Here is a 17232-nt window from a genome sequence, read left to right as displayed (position 1 = left end):
TATCTTTTCATTTTTATGCATTTCTTAATCAACAAATAATTTAAAATCTCACCATTATTATTTTGTTGTTGGTTTTTTTGTTTTGTTTTGTTTCTTTGTTGTTTATTTTTTTGAGACATAGTCTCGCTCTGTCACCCAGGCTGGAGTGCAATGGCATGATCTCAGATCACTGCAATCTCCCCTCCCAGGCTCAAGCAATTATCCTGCCTCAGTCACCCGAGTAGTTGGACCTACAGATGTGCACCATCACGCCCAGCTAATTTTTGTATTTTAAATGAGACGGGGTTTCACCATGTTTGCCACACTGGTCTTGAACTCCTGGCCTCAAGTAATCCACCTGCCTTGGCCTCCCGAAGTGCTGGGATTACAGGCGTGAGCCACCGCGCCCAGCCTAAAATCTCACTATTATTATTTAAAGGTCCTTATGCTGAAAAAAGTAGGCAATCACTGTTCTACAGTAGAATGTAATAAAAGAGTTACAGGTGTGGCTACCTAAACACAAAATGAAGTAGAATAGATACAATAAGAGGATATTTTCACTTATGAAGAAAGCTGGCAAAAACTAGGATGTAGGTGTTTTTTTTGAGACGGAGTCTCACTCTGTCGCCCAGGCTGGAGTGCAGTGGCGCGCAGTCTCTGCTCACTGCAAGCTCCGCCTCCTGGGTTCATGCCATTCTCCAGCCTCAGCCTCCTGAGTAGCTGGGACTACAGGTGCCCGCCACCACGCCCAGCTAATTTTTATTTTATTTTATTTTTTTTTAGTAGAGACGGGGTTTCACCATGTTAGCCAGGATGGTCTCCATCTCCTGAACTCATGATCCGCCCACCTCGGCCTCCCAAAGTGCTGGGATTACAGGCGTGAACCACTACGCCTGACCAACTAAGATGTAGATTAAAAGAAAAAGAACAAAATCTGGAGAAACAAGCCAACAGTAGGCTAAGGTCTATCAACAGTCATTCTAAAAAAAGATAATTAGCAACAAATAATTAACAGAATTCAGAACCTAGGAGAATCACGAACTTGTAACCACCTAACAATGTTGCTTTGAAATATATAGAGCTAACACTGACAATTATAAGAAAAATAGACAGGTCTACAATTAGTATAGGAGATTTTTAACATATAGCAATCATAAGCTGATAGTTGAAACAGACAAATTAGGCTATAAAAAATTGAACCAGTAATATTTACATAGTGACCTAATTAATATAAATAGAACTCTATACCCAAGCAAAAGAGAATATACTTTCTTTTCAAGCACACATAAAAACTCACTAGAACTGAGCTCTATGTAACAAAAGAATTTCCAAGAATTGATATTATACCAACCATGTCTTTGGGTACAATACAATTATATTAGAAATATAACAAAAGATAATAAAAAGAACTTTGAAAACTTTAAAAATTATTTTAAATAATTTTTAAATTCTCTAATTTAAAAATTAAAGCAGTACATGCCTGTAGTCCCAGCACTTTGGGAGGCGGAGGTGAGTAGATCACCTGAGGTCAGGAGTTCGAGACCAGCCTGACCAACATAGTGAAACCCCGTCGCTACTAAAAATACAAAAATTAGCCAGGCATGGTGGCGGGCACCTATAATCCCAGCTACTCAGGAGGCTGAGGCAGCAGAATCACTTGAACCCAGGAGGCAGAGGGTGCAGTGAGCTGAGATCACACCATTGCACTCCAGCCCAGGTGACACAGCAAGACTATCTCAAAAAAAAAAAAAAAAAAGAAAAGAAAAGAAAGATGAACATAAAGACTGAAATATTAAAAATAAGGTATTCAAATAATAAACTTGAGAAAAGTAAATAATAAATATGAGAAAAGAATTTAATGAAATAGATCTTCGTGGGAAAAGCTAGTAAGACAGATAAATCTCTAACAAGAGTGATAAGAAAAAAAGAGAAGGGCCGGGCACGGTGGCTCAAGCCTGTAATCCCAGCACTTTGGGAGGCCGAGACGGACGGATCACGAGGTCAGGAGATAGAGACCATCCTGGCTAACACGGTGAAACCCCGTCTCTACTAAAAATACAAAAAACTAGCCGGGCGAGGTGGCGGCGCCTGTAGTCCCAGCTACTCGGGAGGCTGAGGCAGGAGAATGGCGTAAACCTGGGAGGCGGAACTTGCAGTGAGCTGAGATCCGGCCACTGCACTCCAGCCTGGGCGACAGAGCGAGACTCCGTCTCAGAAAAAAAAAGATAAAGAAAAAAAGACAAAAGGCAGAAATAAGCAATACTGAATAGGAAATGTGATATAACTAGATACAACAGAGATTTTTAAAAGAATAGATTATTATGAATTTTATGCTAATAAATTTGGAAGGTTGGATAAAATTGGCAATTTCTTAGAAAAGTATCAGATTACCACAGTTGACTAACAATGAATTTAGAACCTGATTTAGATAATAAAACAAAACTGAGTTTATTTTTAGTCATATCTCTTCCTCCCAAAGACACCACCAGATACAGAGTTTTAGATGCAAGTTTTGACAAACTTTCAAGAGCAGATAATCTTTATCTTACATAACCTGTTTCAAAAACTAGAAAAGACCTTATTTTATGAAGCTAAAATAACCTTGATACCCAAACTAGACAAGAATATAAGAAAAGAAAATTACAGATAAAGGTCCCTCATGAGCAAAAATGCAAAATCCTTTTAAAATATTAGCAAATTAAATTCAGCACTATATATATATGTTCTTCATCACAGCCAGGTAGGGTTTATCCTAGAAATGCAAGAATGGTTCATTATCAGCAAATCTATATTCATGTGGTAAACCATAGACTATCTCAACAGAGTAAAGGATAAAAAAATATGTAATCCACTCAACAGATACAGAAAGGGCATTAAATAAAAACAAGCAATCATGGTCCAATTTAAACAAAAAAAAAAGTCTTACTACAGAAGACTACAAATTAGATTTTTAAAATCTCTGAGAAAAGCCTAAAAAGTAACTGAAGGGCCAGGCACGGTGGCTCATGCCTGGAATTTCAGCACTTTGGTAGGCCAAGATGAGCAGATCACCTGAACTCAGGAGTTTGAGACCACCCTGGGCAAAATGGTGAAACCCCGTCTCTACTAAAATACAAAAAATCAGCGGGGAGTAGTGGCGCACACCTGTAGCCCCAGCTACTTGGGGGCCTGAGGCATGAGAATCGCTTGAGCCCTTGATGGGGAGGTTGCAGTGAGCCGAGATCATGCTACTACACTCTAGCTTGCGGTACAGAGTGAGACACCGTCTCAGAAAAAAAAGGAACTGAAGAATAGAATCATTTATTTGGAGAAAACTATTAAGAAACAAAAATTAAGAAGCTACAGAAGAAAAAAAGAAGCTATAGAAGGAAACTAATATGTAACTGAAGCAGGAGTCAGTACTCAATTCCAAAGGCAGGGCTTGGACACTGGACCACATAGAGGACTAGCTAAAGCAGATCCAGGGTAGAAGCACCTCCCCATAAGACATGCCCACCAGGGTGTCAGGTCAGTTTACCACTGTCATGGCAACACCCAGATGTTACTGCCCCTTTCCATGGCAACGAGCCAACAACCTAGAAGCTACCACTTGCATTCTAGAAATTTCTGCATAAATCATCCCTTAATTGGAATATAATTAAAAGTGGGTATAAATATGAGTGTGCAGAACTGCCTCTGAGCTGCTACTCTGGGCACCCTGCCTCTAGGGTAGCCCTGCTCCACCAGGAGCAGTGCGTCTGCTGCTGCTGCTGTACACCGCTGCTTCAATAAAAGTTGCTAACACCACCAGCTAGCTCTTGAATTCTTTCCTAGGAAAAGTCAAGAAACCTCTTGGGCTAAGCCTCAATTTTGGGGTTTGCCTGTCCTGCATCATAATCACCAAATGTTTCTTTTTGTTTGTTTTAGGCATTTTCACATATTTCATTTCACTCATTTAAATCTCACAATAACTATTATGTTAGAAGAAAAGACTATTGTAAAGAAGAATGAGAAAGTACCTTAGCATACTGGAATGAGCATACTCGGAATCAAACAGTTCAGGGTTAGAATCCTACCTCTGCCATGTATGAACTGAGAAACTTTCAACACCTTACTGAGCTTCTCTTCATCTGAAAAATGAAGTAGATTAAATAACACAACTTAAAATACCCAGCTCATAGAAGGTATTGAAGAAATTGAGCAGAGTTCAAGACCAGGCTGGCCAACATGGTGAAACCCCGTCTCTACTAAAAATACCAAAAGTAGCCGGGCGTGGTGGCACGTGCCTGTAGTCCCAGCTAATTGGGAGGCTGAGGCAGGAGAATTGCTTGAACCTGGGAGGCAGAAGTTGCAGTGAGCCAAGATCACGCCACTGCACTCCAGCCTGGACAACAGAGCGAGACTCTGTCTCAAAAGAAAAAAAAAAAAAACAGTAGTGCTAGGTCAGGCACGGTAGCTCATGCCTGTAATCCCAGCACTTTGGGAGGCCGAGGCAGATGGATCACTTGAGGCCAGGAGTTCGAGACCAGCCTGGCCAACATGATGAAACTCATCTCCACTAAAAATGCAAAAATTGACTAGTCATGGTGGCATATGCCTATAGTCCCAGCTACTCGGGAGGCTGAGTCAGGAGAATCTCTTGAACCTGGGAGATGGAGGTTGCAGTGAGCCGAAATGGCGCCATTGCACTCCAGCCAGGGCAGCAGAGCGAGATTCTGTCTCTAAATAAATAAATAAATAAATAACAGTAGTGCTAAATTATGTTTTATGTAGCAAGTCCAAAGGTGAACTATTTAAAGTTTGAGTGCTTGCTCTAGGTCAAAAATGCAGCAAGGCAGCTAGCTGGCAGAGGTCAATGATTACATCACAGAAACTTGGACATCCACATTAAGAGACAAAAATCTTCTAATACTGTAGCAACAGAAAGGACCACAAAACTCAGTACACACACACACACACACACACACACAAATCACACATTAGCCCCAGGCAAACAAAGGGCATTAAGTGATATGATTAAATAATTAATTGTTAAAAAAAGATATTCTGGGCACTTTCACCCACAAGTGTGTTTAAAAATACAAATTTCATCACAAATTACTTTGAGTGTTCAAGATCACAAGCAAAGAAAAAGCTACAAGGCCTGATGACCTAAAAATATCATTACTTTAGGTCAAAAGAGATCTAAATTAAGTATAAAGCATATTTTAATCCTTCTCAAATTTCTTGTTTGTGCATGAATATAAATTATGGTAAATTTGTACAAGTAAATAACATAACTGTTCTTAACTAATAAAGTTTAAGGGTTAAAACAAAAAATTCCCAAGAAATGTGATTAATGGCAATCATGTAGCAGTAGTACATCCTTTCACATGGTATTTTGGGAACATTCTTTTATTCAGTCAGCCTAGACATTACAATATGCTTCAAAAATAGTCCAAGTTGGTGAACCAATCCAAGTTTTGACTCAAGCAGACTGTCAGAGCAGCACTGAGGCAGAAAGTGACAACACTGTCCAGTTCGAAATGAAGCTGTCATTTGCCTGCCAACAGATAATGCACACCATGCCCTTTTCAAGTTCGTATCACAAGACCACCTCAGAAGTGATGCTTTTTGATCCATTCAGTACTGAACATCCTTGGATCAGGTCCAAGAATTCCCTTCCTTATTCATTTCTGCTCCATTGCAGAAATAAGAATGAAATTCCATTGTATACAGCAATGACAATTTTTCCAAGGCAAATAAAATAGTTTGCTATAAACATTTCTCACCTATAATAAGGAGTCAATCTGAAGCAAATCTACACTAACAGAAAATAAATCTGGTCAGTTTGACATCCAGCTTATTCTGTTACAACACTAGCACCTACTATTCCTTCTGTATTTGGTTATGAATCTTCCTAAAGTTGCTTTCATATTGTCCTCCTACTGTTCTGCAGCTACAAAGCTTCCCTGCTGCCCAATTCTAAATTCCTTTGCCTGGCTTTTAAGGACCTTCACTATTTCCCAACCTACCTACCTAAGCTTAATTTTTACCACCCCCACCATGTGCCCCTCTCCCCACAGGCCCTCATGACTTGGTCAGGCCATTCATTGCATCTAGAGTATTTTCCTTCCTCCCTACATCTAACCATCCTCCCAAGCCCCACTTCCTACATAAATGCTCTTTCTACTATTCCTGCTTACAATGAGAGAGCTCTGTCTCTGAATTCCTATCATAAAGTCAGTCTGTATTATAACTCTTTAATTGGAAACTTCTTAAAATATTTCTTTTTTACAAAATTTCTCTGCAGTAGCGTTTCCACCTTTGCTCCACCATCATATATAGAAAAATAAAACTCACGTTTATAGCATAGCCCCATGGGTCTACTTGGGATTATGCACACTTTCCAGTCACAATAGCTGTAGTTCCACTAATTTCACTCCCACTAAAGAAAACATAATAACAAGCACATTATATTTCAATTAAAGTTTAAAAAAAAAAACTCATAATGAGCAGAAATGAGAGGGATATTATTATACATGTGAACTTAAATATGTTCAATTCGGTTTTTTTTTTTTTTTGAGATGGAGTCTCACTCTGTCACCCAGGCTGGAGTGTAGTGGTACAATCTTGGCTCACTGCAAACTCCACCTCCCGGGTTCACGCCATTCTCCTGCCTCAGTCTCCCGAGTAGCTGGGACTACAGGAGCCCATCACCGCGCCCGGCTAATTTTTTGTATTTTTAGTAGAGCCAGGGTTTCACCGCGGTCTCGCTCTCCTGACCTCGTGATCCCCCAGCCTCGACTTCCCAAAGTGCTGGGATTACAGGCATGAGCCAGTGCGCCCAGCCTCTCAATTCAGTTTTTTTTTTTAAAGCAAAACATTAGTACCCTCTGGCACTTTATTACTGTTAACATATTATTTGCAATATATCTCACAAGTGACCATTCATTACACACTGGTAAGAACTACTATTCTATAAACAGCACTGAGCACACTAGGCACATAGAAGGCAATCAGTAAATAATTAACTAAGGAACATATCTAGCCCATTAATCAATTATACATAAAACATTACTGCCACAGCAGTCTGATGATGATGATGACAAAGAAGAAAATGACAACTGGCAGTGATACAAAATGTAAACATGGAGTATAGTAGCTGACTCCCTTGCTGACAGTCTCAAAAGGAACAAATGATTTCTTTTTTTTTTTTTTTTTTTTGAGACAGAGTTTTGCTCTCGTCACCCAGGCTGGAATGCATGGCATGATCTCGGCTCACTGAAACCTCTACCACCCGGGTTCAAGTGATTCTCCTATCTCAGCCTCCCAAGTAGCTGGGATCACAGGCATGTGCCATCACGCCCAGCTAATTTAGAATTTTTAGTAGAGACGGGTTTCACCATGTTGGCCAGGCTGGTTTTGAACTCTTGACCTCAAGTGATCCGCCTGCCTCAGCCTCCCAAAGTGCTGGGATTACAGGCGTCAGCCACCGGACTCAGCCAGGAACAAATGATTTCTTACAGGGTTATAAGGTTAGTCTAACCAATATTTCAACAATGCAGCATAGCTGCTGCACTCCTGAAGTTTATGACAGTCTGGGCAGTTTCTATGGCAATTGCCATGCAACCCTACACCTCTTATGCAACACCGTGGCTATTACTGCAATCTTGGGTAAAATTAGCAAATTGTGAGCTCGATCTGCCAGTGCAGCCAGGGATCAAATAACTTTTGCTCCACCCAAGAGAAAGGCTGTGACCATGCAAATCTTGTTCTATATAAAATGGTTCTCACGTTTACAATAAGGAATTGCATGAGCACTGGAAGTTCCTCATCGACAATTACATCATTTTAAACATATTAAACCCATTTTTCAATATGCCTTTAATTGTCAATCACACAAATAGACTATGATAGGATCTTGAGATTCCCAAATCCTAAAAGTATCATATCTTTCCCTGAAAAATCTTTAAATATATATCAGATAGCTTAGGTATAAATCTATCTACAGGCCAAGTATCTCGTTTTCTCTAGCCTTGACATCTTAACATTCTAGGAGTATAGACTGATCTAACAATAAATTTTTAAATATTTTAGCCTTTAGTGTTGCTTAAGCAGTCACTTGAGAAATCCTTGCAAAAGTAGACTACAGAGGAAGTTTCAGTCGGTCATGCCCTAGAAATTTCTAAACATCAACCAAGCAGCTCAAAAGAACGTCCTACTCAGTAGTTCCAAGGATGTCATTAATTGCTTCCATCTGTTTCCCCCCTCCCTATCCCTGTCTTTTCCAAGTCAAGACTTACTATTTTCTGCTTCATTTTGCATTCTATAGAAAAACAAGAAAAGCAAAGCATGAAAATCCATCACAGTTTATTTTGTTTTGTTTTAGACAGGGTCTCACTCCAGGCTGGAGTGCAGTGGCATGACGACAGTTCACTGCAGCCTCGACCTTCTGGGCTTAAGCAATCTTCCCACCTTGGCCTCCCAAAGTGCAGGGACTACAAGTGTGAGCCATCATGCCTAGTCCTCCACCATGTTTTCAATTATAGAATATTTATTTGCCCCCAAATTTGTTGGACAACCACAGCCATACTGTTGTTTGTACTCAAGGCTATTTTCAAGTAACATTTCAAAGTGTGGCATATTAAATTATATACTTTTAAAAAACTGCTCAGTAAAGTTTTCAGTTGGTCATAACACATGACTTTTCCCTGATTAACCATGGAGACCGGAGTTTTTCCCCATGGCAAAATAAAAGTTCAAACTTCTGAATGGTTTCATCCATTGACTATCCTTACCTAAGTCAACAATTACACGATCAATGATAGACTTTTGCTCTTGTTGCCCAGGCTGGGGTGCAATGGTGTGTGATCTCGGCTCACCGCAACCTCCACTTTCCAGATTCAAGCGATTCTCCTGCCTCAGCCTCCTGAGTGCTGGGATTACAGGCATGCGCCACCATGCCTGGCTAATTTTGTATTTTTATAGAGATGGGGTTTCTCCATGTTGGTCAGGCTGGTCTTGAACTCCCGACCTCAGGTGATCCGCCTGCCTCGGCCTCCCAAAGTGCTGAGATTACAGGTGTGAGCCACCATGCCCAGTGATCAATGATTTTTAATTCTGTCATGTCTTCCACATTTATTGGTTAGAATTCACCTTACAACTAGGGCTATTGGGCTACTCTAAAAATTTTGTACAGGAAAGGCAAGATAAATGCTTAATTTCCTTTAAATTACCAATTATTAGAGTAAGGGGTTGATGCCCTAGTTACCACACAGGGTGATAAATGAAGTTTTATTTTATTTTAAAGTGACCAAATTTTTTGAAATTTTTATCACAACTAGGGTGTGCTCATTTTTAATTTTTCTAAGTCCCCAAGGAAGCCTGTGAGAGCACATAGCATATTTCAGCATATGTCTCTGGGGATTAGCAAAAATAAGTTTCCTGACAAAATCCATTTACCAATCAAATCATATTCACAGACTAGAATGTCATGGTTGGAAGCAACTGTTTGCAGGGTCTTCTAGTCAAACTACCTACCTGATAGTGAAATCCCTACTCACTCATTCCCCATGGTCTGTACCTTCCAAGGTGTGAGGGGCAACTTGCTACAAGCTAGAGCTATGTTTTCAATGCAAGGTAAATGCAAGTTTAATTATAATATGTTTAGTTGACAGCAAAAGATTCCTCTTAATATTAACAGCCTAAGACCAGGGCACAGTGGCTCATGTCTGTACTCCCAACACTTTGAGAGGCCAATGCAGGAGGATCGCTTGAGCCCAGGAGTTCAAGACCAGCCTGGGCAACAGGGAGACCTTGCCTCTACAAATGATTTAACAATTGTCTGGGCATGGTGGCACACACCTGTAGTCTCAGCTATTCAGGAGGCTGGGGCAGGAGAATCACTTAAGCCTGGGTGATCGAGGCTGCAGTGAGCCATGACTGCACCATTGCACTTCAACCTGCGAGACAGAGTAAGAGCCTGCCTCAAATATATATATAAAACCAGGCTGATCGGATGGCATGTGAACAAAATAGGCTCCTGTTGGTCAGAGCTAGAAGAAACCTTGAGATCACCAAGTCCAAAGAAGGTAGGACAAAAAAGATACTCCCACAAAATAGGCTCTACAGAAAAAAAAAAAAGATGCTTCTAGCACCTTACTTCCTGACACATGAAGACATTTTATGGAATTAACAGAAACACGTTTGCATAAAGCACCCACTCAAGTTAGTTAGAAATAAGAAGACTTCAATATGGGTGAAAATTTTACATCTGTTGAATGAAAATAATAGAACATAAGGAGGATAAAAATAAAGGAACACTTTTAGCTTTATTTAAAGTTGTGATATATAACATACATAGAGAAAATAAACATATGTATAATATAATGAATAAATATAAAACAACCACCCATGTGACTCATCACTTAAATCAAAAATAGAACATTATTACCACTTTTAGATGCCCCTGTGTGCTTCTCCCTAGCATAAACCTCTTCCTCCCTCCCAGAGAGAGTACCTACCCTGGCTATAGTGACCATTATTCCTTACTCATCTTCATCTTTTTACCATATAAATAGGCATGTCTAAACAACATAGTTTATTTCTGCATGTTTTTGAACTTTTTTTTTCTTTTTTTTTTTTTTTTTCAGACAGAGTCTTACTCTGTCACCCAGGCTGGAGTACAGTCGCTTGATCTCAGCTCACTGCAACCTCCACCTCCTGGGTTCAAGCAATTCTCCCATCTCAGCCTCCCAAGTAGCTGGGATTACAGGTGTGAACCACCACGCCCAGCTAATTTTCATATTTTTAGTATAGATGGGGTTTCACCATGTTGGCCAGGCTGGTCTTGAACTCCTTACCTCAAGTGATCCACCTGCCTTGGCCTCCCAAAGTACTGGGATTACAGGTGTGAGTCACCACACCTGGCCATTTTTGAACTTTAAATAAGTGGAACCTACATATCTATCTATCTGTCTATCTATCTATCTGACTTTCATTTCCCTCAATTATTTTTGAGATTCATTCATTCCACTTTTTTTGTCTTTTTATTTATTTATTTATTTTTAGATACAGGGTTTCACTCTGTCACCCAAGCTGGAGTGCAGTGGTGCAGTCACAGCTCACTGCAGCCTCAACTTCCCCAGCTCAGGTGATCCTCCCACTTCAGCCTCCTGGGTGGCTGGGACTACCGGCTCACACTACCACATGCAGTTAATGCTTTGTAGAGATGAGTTTTCACTACATTGCCCAGGCTGGTCTCAAACTCCTAGGCTCAAGTGATCTTCCCTCCTCGGCCTCCCAAAGTGCTGGGATTACAGGTGTGAGCCACTGCACCCAGCCTCATTGTTTTTTTCAATTGAAATGAAACTCATATAGCATAAAATTAACCATTTTTAAGTGAAAATTCCTCATTCCTTTTCATTACTGATTAATATTACAATTTCTGACTATACCATGATTATTTTTACCCATTCTACTCCAGATAGACCAGTGGAGTCATCATGAACAATGCTGATAGAAATGTTTTTTATATGGATGCTGGTGTGCATGTGGACAAGTATCTTTAGGGAACACACCTGGGAGTGGAACTGCTTATCCTCTACTTTACTAATGTCAAATTGTTTTCCAAAGTGGCTGCACCAATTTACATTCCCAACAGCAGTGTAAGAACATTCCAGTTGCTCCATAGCTTATCAACAACTGATATTATCAGGCTTCTTAATTTAGGGTGTATAATAGAATAATTTGCACTTCTGTGATGACTGAGATAAAATATTGGCCACTTACATTTCCTCTTTTGAGGTGCTATTCAAGTCCTTCACACACCTTCTTTTTGAAAAGTCTTATGCTATTCTTACTAACTTCTATGAGTTCTACTTTTTCTGTCCTATACATCAGCTTTTACTTTTGCTTACAACTTGACTGCCATATAGAACAAAACCACTAATCAAAGACAATATAAGAACCTAAAAAGCTTTAAGTATTCAAAAATTAGTATGTCTGCTTGTTTTATGTAGAATAGCCCAAAAAGCCTGGAAATTATTTTTAGGAGTACTAGGAGATATATAAATATAACTTAAATTTAAAACATAACTGAAAATATGAAACAACAAATTCTTTTTTTTTTTGAGACAGAGTCTCCCTCTGTCACCCAAGCTGGAGTGCAGTGGCGTGATCTCCACTCACTGCAAGCTCTGCCCTCTGAGTTCACGCCATTCTCCTGCCTCAGCCTCCCGAGTAGCTGGGACTACAGGCACCCGCCACCACATTTGACTAATTTTTTTTCTGTATTTTTAGTAGAGATGGGGTTTCACCATGTTAGCCAGGAAGGTCTCGATCTCCTGACCTCAGGTGACCCACCTGCCTCGGCCTCCCAAAGTGTTAGGATTACAGGCATGAGACACCATGCCTGGCCAAAACAATAATTTTTTAAAGTTTATATCTACCATTATTCCCTTATCTCCAAGCAAAGGTGCCTAGCATACAATGCAGATTCATGCATGCTATAGTCACAACGGGTCTTTAATACTTTTCATCCTAGAAAGAAAAACTCAAAAGTCATGGTCTTATGTCTTATGTCAAAAATCGGCCAGGTACGGTTAGCCAGACATGGTGGTACGTGCCTATAATCCAAGCTATTCCGGAGGCTGAGACAGGCAAATCATTTGAACCCAAGAGGCAGAGTTGCAGTGAGCTGACATCGCGCCATTGCACTCCTCCCTGGGTGACGAGGGTGAAACTCCGTCTCAAAAAAAAGAAAAAAAAAAATTATTATGTCAAAAATGCCTAATATCAAAGACTAAAATGAAGTGTTTCTTAAAAAGAAGACAAAAAAGTTGAAATTTCAATTGTAAACAAAAGTTTTATACCAAAAAAAAAGTTGTTACTGAAATCAGCTACTTTTTCTTCCTAACAAAAGCATTATTTTGCTTAGCAACAGAAGAATATTTTAATTACTCACTTAATAAATGCTGGTGGCATATCTCTCTTCAAAATCTGATCCTCAGTGGTTTGAACAGTCTCTTTTCCAACCTACAAGAGGAAAAAAAAATTCATAATTCAAATATAAATTCTCAGACCTTAAAAAACTATTACTGAAGCATATTTGAAACATATACTTAAACATAATCTATCATTAAAATTTCTGGATTTAAGGGAGATTTCTGGATTTAAAAATTTTTTTAGGATTACTCACATAATATGCTTTATACCAGAATAACAATATAGAATACAAACATAATGTTGTATTACTCCTCCAGAGTAACTAATTTGAAAGCATTATTGAGAATAGGAGAAATTCATCATTGAGAATACGTGTGTGTGTGTTTAGCCAAAAAACTCTGCCACATCTCTAACATGTTACCTGAAGTATATGAATCAAGTTAGACAGACAAAAACATCTATATAGAAAAAAAAGTTATTGGAACTGGGGAAAATATTTGAAACTATTATGATTCTGACACTAGAAACCAAACATGAAAATATACGGCCGGGCGCGGTGGCTCAAGCCTGTAATCCCAGCACTTTGGGAGGCCGAGACGGGCGGATCACGAGGTCAGGAGATCGAGACCATCCTGGCTAACACGGTGAAACCCCGTCTCTACTAAAAAATACAAAAAAATTAGCCGGGCGAGGTGGCGAGCGCCTGTAGTCCCAGCTACTCGGGAGGCTGAGGCAGGAGAATGGCGTGAACCCGGGAGGCGGAGCTTGCAGTGAGCTGAGATCTGGCCACAGTACTCCAGCCTGGGCGGCAGAGCGAGACTCCGTCTCAAAAAAAAAAAAAAAAAGAAAATATACAACTTTTACTAGTAATCAAAAAAACTGAAATTAAAACAACATGATATTTTTCCCTAATTATAGTGCAAGTTAAAAAGGAAGAAAATATAATGCTGAATGCAACAATGGAATAGATAGTTTTACACCCTGCAGGTGGTGATATAAACTGACATATTCTCTTTGGAAAATCATTTGTTAGAATGTGTTAGGAGACATAAAAAAAGTCATACCTAGAAATTCCACTTTTGATGATATACCTTATAAGCAGTAATACCAAACGTGGTGATAAAAACAATATTCACAAAAGTATTCACTATGATGATAGTTATAAAAGCTAAAACACTTCATAAATAACTCCTCCAACAAAGGGGAATAGTTAAGTAAATTAAGATATATTGTTAGGTTGAGTACTATGGGGCCATTAAAACAATGGTTATAAAAACTTAGCATTATGGGAAAATGTTTATGACATTATATTTCACTTAAAAGAAGAAATATAAATAACAAGTACATTATGAGTACAACACCAAAAAAAACCCCGCATGTATAAATAAAGCAACAACACTGAAAGAATATTTTTAAAATATTCCAGTGGTTGTACTAATGCTTAGGAAATTGAGCGAATTTGTATTTGCATTTCCTATTTTCTAATTTCCTGAAATGTAAATTTTAAAGTAATTTTTGTAATTTAAAAATGCAAAAATGTTACTGTAAGCTGTTTTGTTATTTTTTGTTTGTGTTTTTGAAATAGAGTCTCACTCTATCACCCAGGCTGAAGCACAGTGGTACAGTCTCGGCTCACTGAAACCTTGGCCTCCCAGGTTCAAGTGATTCTCGTGCCTCAGCATCCCAAGTAGCTGGGACTACAGGCATGTGCCACCACACCCAGCTAATTTTTTTTTTTTTTTTTGATTTTTAGTAGAAATGGGGTTTCACCATGTTGGCCAGGCTGGTCTCGAACTCCTGACCTCAAGTGATCCACTCACCTTGGCCTCCCAAAGTGCTGGGGTTACAGGCATGAGCCACCACTCCCAGCCTAAGTTATTTAGTTGTAATTATTTCCTACCTAATAATCTTAGTACATAATTATCTGTCATTTTATATAAATCTTCCAAATAGTAATGGTCAGAAATTTTCTTAAATTATCAAAATATTAAATGTCACACAACAAATTATGTATGTATTATACCACTAATCATAACACATATTCACTTTCTTCAAAATTATCTCTGTGCAGGTCTTGAATGTCAATTTTTCTTCCACTATATTCATGTATTATAAAATATTAAGAGTAAACTTTAATATAGTAAATGGCGAAATTCATCCATTTTAACAATATAAAGCCACCTAGGAGTACTAAATCATAATTATAAACCATATTTTAATGTAGAAATCTGTGAAATTAAAAAACTCCAGAATGCAAAATATGTCAGTCCTACTATTTAACCATGTAACTTTTGATTGAATTTAAGGAAAAAAAAAAAATGGAGTAAGAAAAACCCTGGCCAGCACAGTGGTGCACACTTATTCCCAGCACTTTGGAAGACCGAGGTGAGAGGATTACTTGAAACCAGGAGTTTGGGACCAGCCTGGGCAACACAGTGAGACCCCATCTCTACAAAAAATTAGTCAGGTGTGGTGGCTCACACCTGTGGTCCCAGCTGCTTGGGAGACTGAGATGGGAGGATCACTTAAGCCCAGGAGGTCGAGGCTGTGGTGAGCAGTGTTTTACACCACTGCACTCCAGCCTGAACAGGGCAAGACCCTGTATCAAAAATTCTCTAAATGCACAGTAAATCAGCTAAAGAAAATAACACAATAAACTATTCTCAGAGAATATAATTCATGCATAAATTATGAATACAAGTTTTTTTCTCTCAAGTTAATAGCTAGAAAAAGTAACACATATCTACCACTGTGTAACAGCCAGTGCTTCTGTAGACAATAGACTGTCTGTATCATAATAAAAGGCTTTTAAATCAGCAGCTGGTTCTCTAGAGTTTCTCAGCTCAAAACATGACAGTATATTTCCAGATGTATTGTTCACTATGTTTTCCAACTGAAACCAACCATTTAAAAAGCTGTGGCCATGATTTCATGAAGTAAAAGATGAAGTTCAGCCACAAAGTCACTGGTTCACATTCAGTATAAAGGGCCTAAAAAGATATTCACATTTAAGACACAGAGAGATTCCTTTTATATATGTGGGGAGAAGGAGGGACACAGACACAGAGAGCAAGGGTGGGAGGGAGAACTAGGTGAGTTCCTCTTATATCCCCTTTAGAAAATAGTAAGTTATTCAGTGTTATTAAACATTGTTTTTAGCACAACAATATGTACCAGGTACTGTTTAGGTAGTAGAGATAGAGAATAAAAATAAGTTTCCTGCTTTCATGGAACTTATAGTCTAGTAGGGAGAGACAGAGAGTCAAGTAAATAAACAAGTATGATTCCAGATAATGGTAAAAATGATGCTATAAAGAGTACAGGCTGGAAACAGAGGAGCCTACTTTGGAAAGAGTAGACAAAGAAGCAACATTGGAGCTGAGACTTGGAAACTAAGAAGGAGCCACTCATGAAAGAGCTAGGCAAGAACAATCCAGGAGGAGTAGCCAGAAAAAGGCCCTAACGTAGGAAAAGACTGCGTGTATTTTAGGAACTGGAAAGAGGCCAGAGTGGCTGAAGAAGTGTGGTGTGGTGATGAGGCTGGGTAAGAAGGCAAGGGCCAGATCATAAAGAGCCTTTTAGGCCAGCTTAAAATATTTGGAATCGTTTATCAGTATAATAGGAGGCAGGAGTTCTAAACAAGAGATTAATCTGACTTTTTCTTTTCTTTTTTTCTTTTTTTTAAGAGACATGATCTGGCTCCATAGCCCAGACTTGAGTGCAGTGGCGCAATCGTAGCTCAAGTGATTGGGGGCTCAAGAGATCCTCCGTCCGGAGCAGCTAGGACTCCAGGCATGAGCCACCATGCCTAGCTAATTTTTTTTTTTTTTCTTTTGTAGAGATAGGGTCTCACACTATGTTTCCCAGACTGGTCTCAAACTCCCATGCTCCAGCGATCCTCCTGCCTTGGTCTCCCAAACTGCTGGACTTATAGTCATGAGCCACCATGCCTGGCCTGATTTTCTTTTTAAAAGGTCATTTTGCCTATTTTTAGGGGGTGAGGGGAAAGCAGGGTAACCAGTATCACTCTCGAAGATGATTGCAGGGAGGCTACTGCAGTCAGCAGGGAGAGTGATAGTAGTGACTTAAAGTAACCTTAAGTTACTTACTCCATTTCTATTTTCACTACTAAGTGAAATATGTCAATCCTACTATTTAACCATGTAACTTTTTTTTTTTTTTTTTTTGAGACAGAGTCTCACTCTGTCGCCCAGGCTGGAGTGCAGTGGCCAGATCTCAGCTCACTAGAAGCTCTCCCTCCCGGGTTCACGCCATTCTCCTGCCTCAGCCTCCCGAGTAGCTGGGATTACAGGTGCGCCCGCCACCATGCCTGGCTAATTTTTGTAT

The 17232-nt window shown here is 39.4% G+C and overlaps 1 protein-coding gene across 2 annotated transcripts in view; it reads right to left on the bottom strand.

Moving 5' to 3' along the window:
- Positions 1 to 17232, bottom strand: part of VCL (vinculin) — a 125027-nt gene that overhangs the window by 64580 nt on the left and 43215 nt on the right. For both annotated transcript variants that reach the window (XM_033209668.1, XM_033209669.1), the window contains exon 2: positions 12905 to 12975. In XM_033209668.1, coding sequence (XP_033065559.1) covers positions 12905 to 12975 — 71 coding nt within the window. The remainder of the gene's footprint in view (positions 1 to 12904; positions 12976 to 17232) is intronic.

This window comes from Trachypithecus francoisi, unplaced genomic scaffold (assembly GCF_009764315.1).
Source record: "Trachypithecus francoisi isolate TF-2019V2 unplaced genomic scaffold, Tfra_2.0 Lachesis_group9, whole genome shotgun sequence".
Taxonomy (NCBI): domain Eukaryota; kingdom Metazoa; phylum Chordata; class Mammalia; order Primates; family Cercopithecidae; genus Trachypithecus; species Trachypithecus francoisi.
The sequence above is the reverse complement of the archived record's forward strand: the minus strand, read 5'-3'. Positions and strand labels throughout refer to the sequence as shown.